A 14731-nucleotide genomic window follows, 5' to 3' on the forward strand; every position below is an offset into this window, starting at 1 on the left:
TATTAAAACATACCATCTTGTTTGCTGTTAATATGATGGAACAGCTGAAGACAAGCTTTAAGAAAGTTCAGTTATTAATATTTATGGCTGTATGAATGCTCATCCAAGAAAATGCAGACTAATAATTGGGTGTAACTGCAAGAGGTTTTAAAAACTTCTGCTGAGCCACAACTTTTTTTAAGCAAGCTGTTTGGACTCCCCCCAATGAATAAATGAAGTGATTCAATTATTTAAAAGTTTATTCAAAAGCTAGTGTACATAGTGATGGTTAAGAGAATGAGCTGAGAGCCACGGAGTCCCCAGTTTCACCTCATCTCACCCACGAACTTAGTTTTGCTCTTCTCCGTCATCCCATTCTGCCGCACTGCCCCAAGTTCTCAGTAGTTGCTTGTTATTTTCATCTTTGACCTTGTTCCGCTCTCCTGCCCCTCCTCAGTTCATGCAGTTGGCTGGCTTATCACACCAGCAGTATCCCAGGAGATTGGAGCTGTTGCTTATGCTTTCGGATGCTTTAGCGGGTAGTGTGTGTACAGCAGATATATCAGATGTGTGTTCTTTACAGTGCTTGGAAATTTCTGTTTAAAAAGGAGGCAGTTCAATTCAAGTTTATCAAAATGAACTTTTTAGTTTATAAAAAAAATCAACTTTGGCATTTCCCCCTAGCATTCAGAATGTGGGGAGTCCCAATATAAGTTATACGTTGCACACAAGTTATCAGATGTTTGACACAATGTCAACTGGTGAAACTTTCCCATAATTGTATTTCCATACTAAAAAGGCTTGGCTTGTTTAATTTGTGCCAGACACATAGCTGTTAAAGGCACAAGGCATCATTTGTTTTGTTTCTGTTCCTTTACTTCTTGCTGCAAGTTGCTCCTGTTAGAAGAGACCAAATCTTTTCAGAAGCAAAGATTTTTAAAAGTTTCATGTTTATTCCTTCTGATTGTTTAGTCATAGTTTTTAAGGGCCAAGCATCCTTCGCAACAGCAGCACCTCTTAATCTGCCTAATAAGCCTTAGACCATTGCCTTCATGTTTACAGTCTAGCTTCCTTTCTAGATGTCCAGTTGACTACTTCATTCTGAGCACTGATTCTTCTGGATCTTATGTATTACTACTAGCTTGCTATGACTGGCTGTAAAGCTGGTTTGAATGCCACCTCCCATTATGACCGGGGCAGTAATTTGGACTCCTACTGACTTCAGTAGTGAAACACAACTTTTATATGTGGAACATTATACCAGTGTTTGGAGTGGGACTGATCTTTCATTGAATATAGGTTTTTAATCACATTCCTTTGCATAAATCAGTTATGATAGTGTATCTCTGCATCCTGCTGGTGCAACAAGTTTATTTGGAGTCCTCTCCTCATCCAGAGAATGTAATTCAATGATAGGACTGTGCCTACAAACTTTTTGCAATGGTCTTAACTAAATGCAACCAGTACCGCTGTAGAGAGAGTTTTGCCCCTTTTCTGCTGTTAACCCTTGTCTATAACGAGGATGTTATGCAAGGCATTTTAGTTGTAGCATAATAATTTAAAGTATAATTACCATTTTTTCTTTTGTTCGGTGCATTCCTTTGTGTGGCATTTCAAAAGTGTAGATGTTCTCAAAGGCACTGAAAAATCTCATTGTTGCTTGTAAGATATCTAAGTGAAAGCATCTTGATGTAATCTTATTGGAGACATAAACAAAGCAATTCATTAGTGTGAAGTATTATACTACATTTAACAGCTTTGATCAGAAGTCTTTGAATGTTGCATAATGGGTGTAAAGTTGGGGCTAGTATAGTTGAAATTTAACTACAAACTTATTTTAATATGTCCTTGGCCACAATTCACATTTAATATAAATTGCAAAGGCATTATCCAACCACCACTGATTCACTGGACTTCTGTAGATGCTGGGGAAATGGTGATCACTGCCTGCAGTCTGATGACCATCTGAAAGCTGCCATCACTGGGTTGGCATGTAGAGACTTTCTGCACAGTTTCTAATGTGGGGAACACTTCCATGTGTTTATGTTAAAACATTTAAAGCAGCTTTCATATGTTAAATCCCCCATAAGGAGCTCTACCATGCAAAGGAGATTTGGGGCAGTTTCCTCATGGGGCTTCTAATTTTTCAGTTGGCTCTTATTAGTTAAAATAGTCATATCTCACCCTTCTAGTGTAAAACTCAGGGGAGTCTTTAACACATATAACATTAACTGCAAAACAAAAACAAAAAACCCCTGGGTCAGCAGTTGAAGATGCATAAAAACATTGCCGCCTTCAAAAAATAAAAGCTGTCTGGTATTAAAAGTTTTTCAATAACGTGTGAAAAATAGTGAGGGAAGGGGTCAGCCACACTTCATAGGGAAAGCTGTTTCATAAGCTGAGCCCTTAAATCAAGCTGTTGATTAAAATGCTAGAAAACTATTATTAGGTTTTGCTACCCCACCCCACTGCTTTTACTGGTAGACCTTGAAAACCCATTTCTGCATGCATTACTAACATAGTCTCTAAGTGAATGCAATAAAATTTAATATGGCCATCATAATGTGGATTGAACACATGATTATTGCCTGTAGTTTGCATGAAAATGCAATAGAATATGTGGTGGCTGTGAGTGATAGTGGGGATTTACCGTATTTTTTGCTCTATAAGATGCACTTTTCCCCTCCTAAAAAGTAAGGGGAAATGTGTGTGCATCTTACGGAGTGAATGCAGGCAGGAGGCTCTGCTCAGCGCTCCCTTTAAAGAGCCGTGTGGAGCGTGTGTGCGGCTCTTGGGGGAGCCTTAGCCGCATGCAGCCTCTCCCGGTCAGGGGGATGAAGGCTCCCCTTACTTGGGAGAGGCTGCGTGGGGCTGTCCCATAAGCCAGGACAGCCAGCGGGATTGCTGCGCAGTGATCCCGCTTGCTGTCCTGGCTTCTGGGATTCAGAATATTTTTTTTCATGTTTTCCTCTTCCAAAAACTAAGTGCGTCTTATGGTCTGGTGTGTCTTATAGAGCGAAAAATACGGTAGATACCAACACATCCCAAGCCTTGCAGCCTGTCTGGAGAGCGGGGGGAAACTTGCCATTGGGATGCTGACTTGACTTCAGCATATTTACACGATTGCTGGTGAATAATAATAATAATAATAATAATAATAATAATAATAATAATTTATACCCTGCCCACCTGGCTGGGTTTCCCCAGCCACTCTGGGCGACTTCCAACCGAATATTAAAAACAATACAGCGTCAGACATTAAAAACTTCCCTAAACAGGTCCACCGTCAGTTGTCTTTTAAAAGTAAAATAGTTGTTTATTGCCTTGATATCTGCTGGGAGGGAGCTCCACAGGACAGGTGCCACTACCGAGTAGGCCCTCAAACTTAGTCATGTTCATTAATTTAAGTGGGTTCACTTAGAGTAAAATTTAGCGGAATACTACCCATAGTTGTTTTCTGAACATTTTATGTGCTGGTTAATAATAATGTACGTAAGAAACAGCTTTCCGATAGTCGTACAGTTTTTAATGTACCACTTCTACAAGTAGGCAGATGGACATTTTTGATAATGATTATATATGTCTCTCTGCTCCTTGTTTTTTGAGCTTGGGGCTCATCCAGATTTCCGCTTGTCCCACCACTTTACCCTGGGAAACCCAATCTTTACTGCTGAATTGGAGCCCCAGATTGTGGGTGATATCACATTGCTTGCAAGCTGCTTGGCTTCCGCCCACCACTGCTGGCTGCCTTGCCTCTGTTGGCACTGTGGCAGCAACTGGGCTTAACCCTTGTGGAGATTGTGCCTATGTTGCTCTGTGCGACGTCACACTCATGACTCACTGGGTCGCCCGGCTGAGCACCCACAGTGTGTGCCCAAACGCACACACACGCACACACCGAGATGGCACTTCCAACCACCCCACTCTTTGCTTTTGGAAGCTTCAGTAGGTGAGGAACACCAGGGGAGAAGTGTTTCTTGAACCAAGGTGAAGCTGTCAGGCTGTTATTTTTGCTGTTGGATGTCATTCACGTAATCTTGCTTATAGTACTGAAATTTTGTTTTTGTATGTTTTTATATTTGCTGTTGTGCTGTTGTTTTATTATGTTGTTATGGAATTGTTTTTGTAGTGTTTGGTTTTGAAATAGATTCCTGTTTTCTTTGTTTTAAGCTGCTTTAAGCATATTTTTTGCGTATGGAAAAGTGGCATACAAATAAAATTATGAATGAAATGAAATTTTCAACAAGCTGGTAAGGAACAAAGCAAGCAAATCGGAAGACAATAGAAGATGAAGCTGCAAAAGTACAGGCAAACATTGGCTGTTTAGAGTCTTCAGCATATGAGTTGTTGACAAAGTATCAGTATCTTTCTAGTTTCATTTTGAGATCTTGCATTGTTCTGGCAGTATTTAATGGAATCTGCATATCAAAGTGAATTATATTAAATAATACACATATTAATAATATTTAAAGGTTCTGTGCTACCCACAATATATATTTAAATTACACAGGCATGTAATAATTCTCTGGAGTTCATATTATTGGGCATGTTATTCAAATAAGTTTTATAAATTCCTTCCAGGATATATCCAGTGATATGTATATTTCTTTCCCTGAGGTTGTTTGATACCCAGTGGTGCCTTGATGTTCTTGCATTGCAGAACAAATAGTTATTATTTATTTTCCTGTAATTCTGTCTTTAAATGAAAGAGCCATGAGAGTGTATATCTTTCTTGCTGAGTTGTTATAGATGTACTTGCACTAATGGAAAATTGCTAATGTATTACAGTATTGTACATTAATATGAAACACTTACTGCTTGTTTTCTTTTTTATATATAAAAAATAGCTTCATCTTTCATAAATATGTCTAGATAAAATAAATGGAGGTAATTTCTGGTTAGAAAAACATTTGTTGGCTGTAGTGTCTGAATAAAGCAAGATGCAAGTATTCGTCCTCCTGCTTCTGTTTCCATATGAGTATATGGATCACCAATAAGGATTTGACTCTTTGAAAAGATGGAGCAACTGACTGGTTTAGTGCTTTTAAGTATGTTGGCATTGGTAACTTTTGTTTTATATGACTTCCAAGATCCTTTGTGATTGTTGCCAACAAAGACTTCATGGAACTGTGGATTTCAGTGGGCTTGTAAAAGAGTTTCACTTCCTTTGTACCAGTGCTCTCATTAGTGTGCTATAAGCGTCTGTAGCACTGTGTGTGTGTGTTTGTGTGTGAGGGACGGAGGGTGGGACTCAAGGTACAGTGATCTCAAGTGCTTTACTGCTGACTTCTGGCTGTTTGCTGTTCCAAACCGATAAAACAATTATTTTTCTGATGGTTGAGGCCCATTTAAAATGTGTAGACAAAAATAAGCCCTGTACAAATAAGAACTAACCTTCGTTCTCAATCTCAAATTATCTATTAATGTATTAAATAAATAAATAAATAAATAAATAAATGGCCATCCTATCCAGAAGATTTCCACAGTTGTCTCCTCTTGTAGTCAAATAACTTTTACTCAGAGTAGACCCACTAAAGTTAATAGACCTAAGTTAGTCATGGCCATTAATTTTAATGGGTCTACTATGGGTAAAAGTTGACTACAATCCCACGTTTACAATTTCTGCTGAGGTCAACATGGCAGTAAATACGGAAAACTCACAAATATTAGCCTAGACAAAATAAAAGTAAGGCTAAATAAAATGTGACAGATACCAGTGGAAGAGTCACCCCATAAAGAATCGCCAGTAAAGGTACGCTTAATCCTTTCTTGAGAAATATAAAGTATCTCACTCAATTTACTAGATTACTCTTGCTGAGAATTGTGATCATTATTATTGTTATTGTGATGATGATGATGATTAAAGTTTGAGTTTGCTTGCTAGCAGGTACAAACAATGAATACTTAAACCGTATTAACGTTGAAGCAATGTTTAAAAAACACAACAGAAAGATGGGGACCCTTGAGAAGCCTATCAAAATTTGAAATATGCATGATTGCGCAGTCAGAAAAACAGCTCCTCCTCTAGAATTTAAGTATTCCAAGCAAAATTGGCTAGCCTTGTCTCTGAAGGAAACAATCAAATACAAGAAGTACTAAGGCTTATTTATCCAGAGAAATTGAGTATAACAAAAGTGCAACAGATCAGTCTATTTATCACCTGAACAGAGATAAATGGAAAGCTGTAAACAATGATAATGAGTAGTGAAAAGATTAATCTTTTAATTTTCTCTCTTCCCTCTATGAGCTCCTCTACTCAGCATTCCTTCTAATTTTGAGAAGCTGACCACATAGTCCACAAATCAGTTAAGATACAATGCTGAGATTCAAGCAAGCTGATTCCCTTGGAAATTAATGAGAATAATAGACTATCTTAAAAGCTAAGCACTGTGGCTTAGCAGGTGTATAAATCAGAATATTTGCTTCTAAATAAAGGAAGATGTGCCAGGAGGTATGATATTATTTTAAAAGCTAGTAGTCCATAAGTTCCCCTCCACAGGCGACGTGAAATTGGGGCAGCCCAGGATGAAGGCAGAGTCTGGGGCACCTTCAAAGAAAGCATGCTTGTCCCACTTAAATTGGGGCACTTAGAACGTATGGTAGTCCCGTCCTTTTACCTTGACACTTTCACAAACAGTGGTACCTTGGTTCTCGAATTTAATCAGTTCCAGGAGTCTGTTTGACTCCGGGAACAGTTCGAAAACCAAGGTGTGGCTTCCGAAAGCGGCAATCAGAAGCCACGGAAGCTGCATCGGACGTTCAGCTTCCAAAGAACGTTTGCAAACCGGAACATTAACTTCTGGGTTTGCGACGTTCAGTAGCCAATTTGTTCGACAACTAAGCCATTCAACTACCAAGGTACCATTGTATCTTTTAAATGTAAAGTGTATGAGATGACACAGTATTTGAAGAGCGGACTTGTGTAGTGCTGTATCGTTATAATACGGCTATATTAGTTATTTTAACAATTTTATTGGCAACTGTAATATGTATGCTATTCTTTATTGGAAAAGTATTGTCATAATATCTCTCTGTCATACAAAACTGTTCCCACACTGACATCTCTCAGAATGTATTAGCCCTACTTCCTGTATCAGGGCCTGGTTAAGGAAGAAGGGATTTAAGGGGACGGGCTGCAGGGGTGAGAGCTTTCTCTGTATTGGTGTTCAGCGGTTTTCACCCACGTGACCACTCTCACACCTAGCTTTAGATGTAAGTAGGACAGTTGTGCATTTACAATACAAGTCTTATCACCATCACATAGTTTGTGTCTTTAATGACATGCTGACCTTAATTATGGACTTCTGTTATTGGGCATCAACTAGGCTTCAGTTATAATGACTGTTATGTATCATGCTTTAGGTCACATGCATCTGGTATTGTCATTGTTCATTCTATAAGGAGTTCAGTGTTGTCTAGTTCATTACGGGGAGAAGGAACCTGTCACCTGAGTGACATCAATTTCCCTTTTTCTCTAGCCCTTTTAACTCATATTCATATTCTCAGCAATCATGGATACAACAGGAAGCAAGACTGCACCTACAGTGTTCCATTTCTCACTGGTCTTGCCCCATTGCTATTCACACGTTAAGCACCAAGTCTGCAAATAGGTGTCTCTTTGTAAGCAGCTTAAGCAGATGTTTATTTACACATGTCCATGTGGGGTACATAAACATCAGAGGGATAGGACCAGTTGAGGGCACCATGTTCAGTGCCAGCAGCACAGCCATGCATGCTCCCCGTAGTATCTTATGATTACCCTACATGTGAGTGATGCATGAAAAGAGTGCTTGAATTCAAAGGAAATTTTCTTTCCTTAGTGATAACTATGCATCTCTGTATTAAATAACTTTTTTGAAGATGAATAACTTTTAAAAATAACTTTTTTAAGCAGGGCACAGTGTGTAAATGAACTAAGGGTTTCTTCAAAACTTCTTTTTGTAAAAGATCTGAAAAACAATAGTTAGAGATGAGATGAAACATCACCACAGGTATAAATTTCTGCCTAGCAGCTGTGAGTCAGTCGTGGCAATTATAGAATCATGGATCTGGAAGAGGCCAAAAGGCCTTCAAATTGAAGCCATACATACCACAGCCATGCCACACAATCTAGACCATTTTGTATCATAGTTAGAATGCAAGTGTGCTGTCAAAGATGACTGCAGAGCAAACAGCAGTGCGTCTTGACAATGCATTTTGTCCCCTCAATTGAAAGCTTGAATTTGTACTGTAGATTATTGTGGGCAGTCAGTTTCTTGCCTCTGATGTTTTATTGTGTTTTGATAGTGTCTGTTTTAATATTGTGTTAACATTTGGAATTTTTATATATACCACTGTGGAATCCATATTTGTGTGAAGGTACAATTTACAAAATTTTAAAATAATAAAATTATGGGGACAAGAAAGAGAGTTCTGCAGAGCTTATGGAACCTTGCAGTGAGCCCAAACTCTACAAGGTAGTGATTGGTCCTTGGCAAGAGGAACATAAAATTCTTCTGGATACAGATCACCACCATAATCTTCTCTGGCATCAAGAGGAATTTTACGTAAGGTTCTCCTTTGAATCACCCTTCCTTCTGGTTCCAAATAAAGTAACTAGCTGAAAACAGACTATTTGAATTCAAGCAATAATTAAAATATAAAACACTGACACCTCAATAACAAGAATGATCCTTTCCCTATTCCAAGACACAGATTCCATTCTAAGCAGCAGACTAGGATGTCCAAATGTGCAGTCATCTCATAAGGTTGTTGTAACTCCCAGACACATAACATCTTATGGTAGTATTGCTCCGCAGAAAACAAAGGGTTGCACTCAACATAGCTTTAAGAAGAATGTTCTATTGGTGCAAGGATTTCTCCTTGAGCAGCAGAACGTTCTGCTCCTTCCCTTTCTCATGTCCTCTAAATCTTTTCTGGCATTTCCCTCCGCTCTCCAAGACAGATATTTTTTGGGGGAGGGAGGTGGTCTCATTGTGCTAGTGCAAATAAGTAATGGAATACCACTCCAAGTATCTAATCATGATAATAGGACTTTTCTTTTAGATGCCAAACCACTAAAACCACTTTAGAGGGATTTTAAAGGGGTTAAACAAATGAATGGAGGAACTTTGGATGACTGTCTCCTTTCTACAGACTTAGCACAGGGAAATTTTCCTACCTAACCAACTCTGATTTACCAAATTAATGAGGGTTGTGTGAGACAGTGATGTCTTCTTCACTTTGACTCTGAGAAGGTGGTCCTTCTTTAGTTAGAAAAAAAATTCCAGTTCCTTTTCTTCAAAGCAGCTCTTTTAAAAACCACATATATCTCATAAAAGCACTTCCATCTCCTGCTTAGACAAGAAAGTTTCTGAAGAGGTGGGCTATGTGACATCCTAAGGAGTGCCTTCAAGGAAGTTCTTTGCTATTACCTGCCTCCTAGTGGTCAGACAGAATTGCCTTCCAGTTTGGAGTGACACCTGAGAAACCGACTTTTATATTTGCTCATTGCTAATGCATACCGGAGTAAATCCAGATGAAGAGTTGATTGGCAGAATGAAATGGAGACACTGCTATAAAATTGAATTGTGCCAGCAACTTGTTTTGCTTCCTATTTTTCCCATCCAAAAAGAAAGTATGAAAAAAGGAGGAATTGTTAACAGCTTCCTTCTCATCTGAAATTTAATTACTATGTATGAGCAAAATAATTCCATAGAAGTATTAAACAATATTAATATAAGGTTGCCTATCATTGACATTTTCCAGCCATTGCTTTTTCTGTTTCTGGGTATGATCTCTGAGAATTTTATTACTAAAATATATTGCAAAGTGACAGAGAATTAGCAAAAGATGAGGTGATGCCGTACATTTAAAAGACTAATCCAGTATTCATTGTCTCTGATCTGTGTTAAAATTAATGATATTAGATAATCCACCAATTGAACAGATAATGAAGTGAAAGTAATAAGGACTTAATAAAACTGTTTTTCTTTCATTAAATTACCTTACTTTTTGAGCTTATTGAAGTTTATGTTTAGCGTTCTAACAAAACTCAGATGAAGAGCGAGAGGGAGAGGGGTGGATGGAGATAACTCTACTATGTTTTTTCTGATTTTCACAGATATCTGAACTACTATTGCAGTTTAATCTTGTTTTATTTAGACTATTTCTGGCCAATAAAGCGAGATGAGTGCAGCAACCCCAGAGTTGGTCACAACTGGACCTAATGGTCAGGGGTCCCTTTACCTTTTTATACTACTTAATATAAAATATAAGTCTAAGTGGTATAATATAAAATATAAGTCTAAGTGGTATACAGAAAACTAAAGCAACAACAGACAACTTAAACAGCATTTTTTAAAAACAAAAATGGTGTTACATATACAGCTGTTACATTAACCCAAAATTTCTAATGCATATATGTAAAGCAATATGAATCCCTTCTCCTTCTGACACACCTCCCCTCCCCTCATCCACCATTGCTCTCTTTTCCCACTTTTTTACTGGTGTTGCCACCCTTCAGGAGTCCTGCTTGCTTGACTGACTTTCTTTTATATACAGAACACTTTAGTATAAACTATTTAACTTCTACCCTGAGGTCCTAATGATACTTTCCTGCATCTGTTTGCAAAAAATTGCCTTTTTTTCTTCAGCAGGTTTATCTAGGGGAGGGAAGAAAGAAATGACCAGAGGCCACACCAATTCACTCAAAAATCCAAATGGTCCCACTGGCCTAAAAAGATTGGTGATCCTTGATCTGTAGCCTCTCCAACTGGGACATGATCTCAGATTGTAATAACAGGGAGTTTGTTAGTTTTCACGCACTCTACTTGAGCCTCATGTGATCCTCCTCCCCTGGTTCTGTCACAGGAAGCTGGTGGGGCACAACAAGAACCCCTGCTCCCAGGCGCAAACCTTTGTCAGGCTGAGGAACAACATGAGCCAATAGGGGCTGTGTGGGTGATTCTTATGGCTGGGTATGCCATCTATGATGTGAGGCTGTGCTGTTTGAGTGATTGGGCTGAAACCACAGTATAGCACTGAGCAGATGGTCATACTGACAAGATTAAGTGATAATTACCTCCTCTCCTGCACAGTGAGACTTAGATAAACTTTCAGATCTGATTATGCTGACTAATCAATGAGATGCGCACAGTGTAGGCAGCCCAACTCTACATGCATATTTCTGAATAAGGGCATTTATTAGCCAAACTTACCAAAGTGTTTGTGGGAGAAGATAGCTTAGATAGTTTCCAGGAAACAGGTCAGTAGGGCCTCATGCCTTTAACGTTGTTGTTCATGCTCACAGTGTACTAATGCTGGGAATCGTGGGAAATGTTCCCCATTGTCTTTAGATATTATAGTACGTTAAAGACACATGCACAGCAGTATCTGGAGACACTATGAACTCCTTTTCCATGGTTTCAGCCATCTGTGTGTCCTGCTATGCAGATGTGGCAACATTCAGAGGAAAAAGGAAACCCCACTGAATGTCCTCCTTGCTGCCTCTCCACTTTGGTAAGTTAGGAAGGGGTGGCATTTGCCATAAGCAGGCCTCTAGGTGCCATCACTCCCAGGGAGGCCTAGATATCTCACCAGAATGGAACGGATCAGTTGTTTAAAAGGGTTAATTTCAGGTGCCTGGTGGAAGTCCTTATTTTATTTTATCTTATTTTCAATTTATTCTTAAATATGTATACCACCCTTCATCCGTACCTGTTAGGGCAGTTGACAACATAGAGATGTCATATAAAAACTACAAAATGTGTAATAAAAACAAGAAGAAAGGGGGAGGGGACCCAAACCAATAAGGCCCTTACCCCACTCCCTCCCACAAACACATTTGAAAGGGGTATGTGATGTTAATCAGGCCTGATCAAAGAGGAACGTTTTCACCTGTCGCCTCAAGGTATATAATGAAAGCACCAGCCAAACCTTCCTGGGAGGATCATTCCACAAACAGGGAGCCACTGCAGAAAAGGCCCATTCTTGTGTTGCCACCCTCTGGACGATCTTGTTTGGGAGGCACACGAAGAATATCCAAAATGAACTGGACACAGGGGTGATGGATTGGTTCCACTCATCCATAATCTCTAGGGATAAATTGATTTTTTTAAATGAGCACATACACATTTTAATGTGTTTCAATAGCATTTCCACATAACCCTCTTACATGGAAAAATGATTTTAAGTATTTAATTTGAACTTGTACAGTGGTACCTTGGGTTAAATACACTTCAGGTTACAGACTCCGCTAACCCAGAAATATTACCTTGGGTTAAGAACTTTGCTTCAGAATAAGAACAGAAATTGTTCAGCAGTGGTGCAGCAGCAGCAGGAGATCCCATTAGCTGAAGTAGTGCTTCAGGTTAAGAACAGTTTCAGGTTAAGAACTGACCTCCAGAACGAATTAAGTTCTTAACCCGAGGTACCACTGTACTTTAATATTTCAAAACATTTCCTGGAATAGCTACAGAGAGGAATCTGTGTAAAACAAAACAATTAAATCAATTGGCACATTTCAGAGTAGGAATGTGGGGTGTGAAGAACTTGCTATACATATAGCCTTGTATAATGGTGCTTTTACAAATACGGGACTTATTTGCAGTTAACTACAGAAGGAAAATCAAATAAGATATTATTAAAGGTGGTGGACTAGTTACAGAGTGTACATTTTTTATGTTCTTCATTGCTTTTCAGTGCTGTAATTGATTTTTTAAGCTTTATTCCTTTTGGGATCAGGGGTGGAGGATAAAATGCTTCATAAACAGTTTGTGCTCACGATATAGCATTTTTGACATGTTGCCTACAAAGTATTGCCAAATGTTCAAAAATAGCAGAACAACTTCATGTGAACATAGTTGTAGGGATCAGCTCCAGGGGCATTAATTCCCCGTTTTGTGTGGGATGCAGCGGATGCATATATACCTTGTATACTACATTCCTGCTAGCAGAGAGCATTGCACCCTGCATTATGAGTGCTACTTGCTGAGTGCAAGGGTTTGTGGATTGGGTGGGGTGTATTTTGTGTATTTCCTCATCTGTAGCGTATGCTAACCATGAAGTACGCTTGTCCTGTAAAGTCTTTTATTAAGCATCAGCATATTCAGTATGAGACCAGTCTTCCTGTATATTTGTTATTCAGCATGTTCTTTAACACACACACACACACACACACACACACACACACAAAGTGAGACAAGTTGTAAGCTCTGCAGTGAAAATGAGATCTTCTCTGGCAGTCATTTACCTGCAGCGAGCAGTTTCCAGAAGCAACTTAGCAGTGTGAGTATATACATTTGTTATACAAGAGAATTCCCACAGAGCAGGTCAAAAGTTGCTGCGTCAAGGATGAGGTAGTTAGCTTTATAGAATTCCTTTCTCTTAATGTTAAAATCCGATTTCCCTCATTCAGATTTATGCACTGTGCCTGTGATCAACATTTCAGACTACTTTAAACAGATTTTTCCCACTGCAAGAAACCACACATTTAGATAAGATGTGTAGTTTCGTGCATATTGTTCTTAAGGCAGCAATCCTAAATGAAATTTCCTAGGAGCATTAATTTAATTTAAGGTTGCCACATTTCAAACAGTGATTTTTTAATGGGGGGGGGGGGCGAAGCTGTTGAGCAAAAAAATGACATTTCTGAGCTACTTTTAGTGAAGGTCGGCGAAAACAGCACTGACAACATGGGTTGTCATACGTCCAGATTTTGCTGATTTCCAGACGTATGGCAGCCCTATTTAATTTGACCTACACGGGATTGTGTTGCTTATAACTAGTAGTAACATTTCAAGTCATTTGATTTTTTGTTATAATAGCAAAAGAAACTCCATCTGGTAATAAATAGTACTGCATTATTTATTTATTATGCGTGAGCATAAGCCTGCCCTCCGAAAAGGTGCGGTTGGAGTCAAAAATAGGACTATTAGCCCATCTAGCTCTGTCTTGCCCACATTGACTGTCAGTGGTTTCTTCCAGAAAGGAATCTTTCCTACTCATGCCTAGAGATGCCAAGAATAGAACTTGGAATATTCTGCATGCAAAGTATGTACTACTGTGCTATGACCCTTCCCATTACACCAAGATAGTGCAACAATATTATATGTATTTATCAACACACATTATCTGAAGCTTCAGTATAGCCTGTTTGTGTTTCTTCGTTTGTTTTTACAAATAACTTTTAACCTTGGATTAATTCTGTAGGTTTTGACACAATCTTTCCCCCTTTCAAATATTTAAGACAGTTGTTTTCCCACCAGCCAAAATTACATGTTTTGTACAAATGAAACAACATATACATTACCATCTTCTTGCACAGCCTCTAGATGTGGGGATAGTGTGGATCCTGGCCAGTAAAATGTTTATTTTCTGTCTAACAAATTAAGGAATAATGACCTTTTTAAAGGGGTCTTGTGTCGCATTAGCAGCTGCATATATTTTTATGTTACCTGAGGTTTGATAGGTTAGAGCAGAGGTGGCAAACTCATGGTGTATAGGCTGGATCTGATTTGCCACATTTTGTTGATTGCTTGCCAGTCCTCCATGGCCCAATTTACGCACCCTCCTCCAGAACCTTGAAATTCAAAAGCCTGTCTTCTCAGTCCAACACCTTCTCTGCTATAGTGCTAGAGAGAGGTTGGAATATAGGGTTTATCAGGGCTCAGCAACCTTTTTAGCAGGGGGCTGGTCCACTGTCCCTCAGACCTTGTGGGGGGCCAGACTATATATTTCTTTTTTGGGGGGGAATGAACGAATTCCTATGCCC

General features: G+C 39.0%; 2 protein-coding genes across 28 annotated transcripts in view; one reads left to right on the forward strand and one right to left on the reverse strand.

Annotated features, from left to right (window-relative positions):
* PTPRM (protein tyrosine phosphatase receptor type M) overlaps positions 1-14731 on the forward strand; it is a 401413-nt gene that overhangs the window by 114557 nt on the left and 272125 nt on the right. The gene's annotated exons all lie outside the window — the stretch shown is intronic.
* LOC310681989 (uncharacterized protein) lies at positions 222-14458 on the reverse strand. The gene is made up of 4 exons (XM_083450251.1): positions 14415-14458; positions 11896-12053; positions 1553-1675; positions 222-575 (listed from the first exon to the last, which is right to left on the reverse strand). Exons 2-4 carry the CDS (start codon positions 12046-12048, stop codon positions 495-497), a joined length of 357 nt encoding a protein of 118 aa, XP_083306377.1. The 5' UTR covers positions 12049-12053; positions 14415-14458; the 3' UTR covers positions 222-494.

Source organism: Podarcis tiliguerta, assembly GCF_965153285.1.
Source record: "Podarcis tiliguerta genome assembly, chromosome: 7".
In the NCBI taxonomy this organism is placed as follows: domain Eukaryota; kingdom Metazoa; phylum Chordata; class Lepidosauria; order Squamata; family Lacertidae; genus Podarcis; species Podarcis tiliguerta.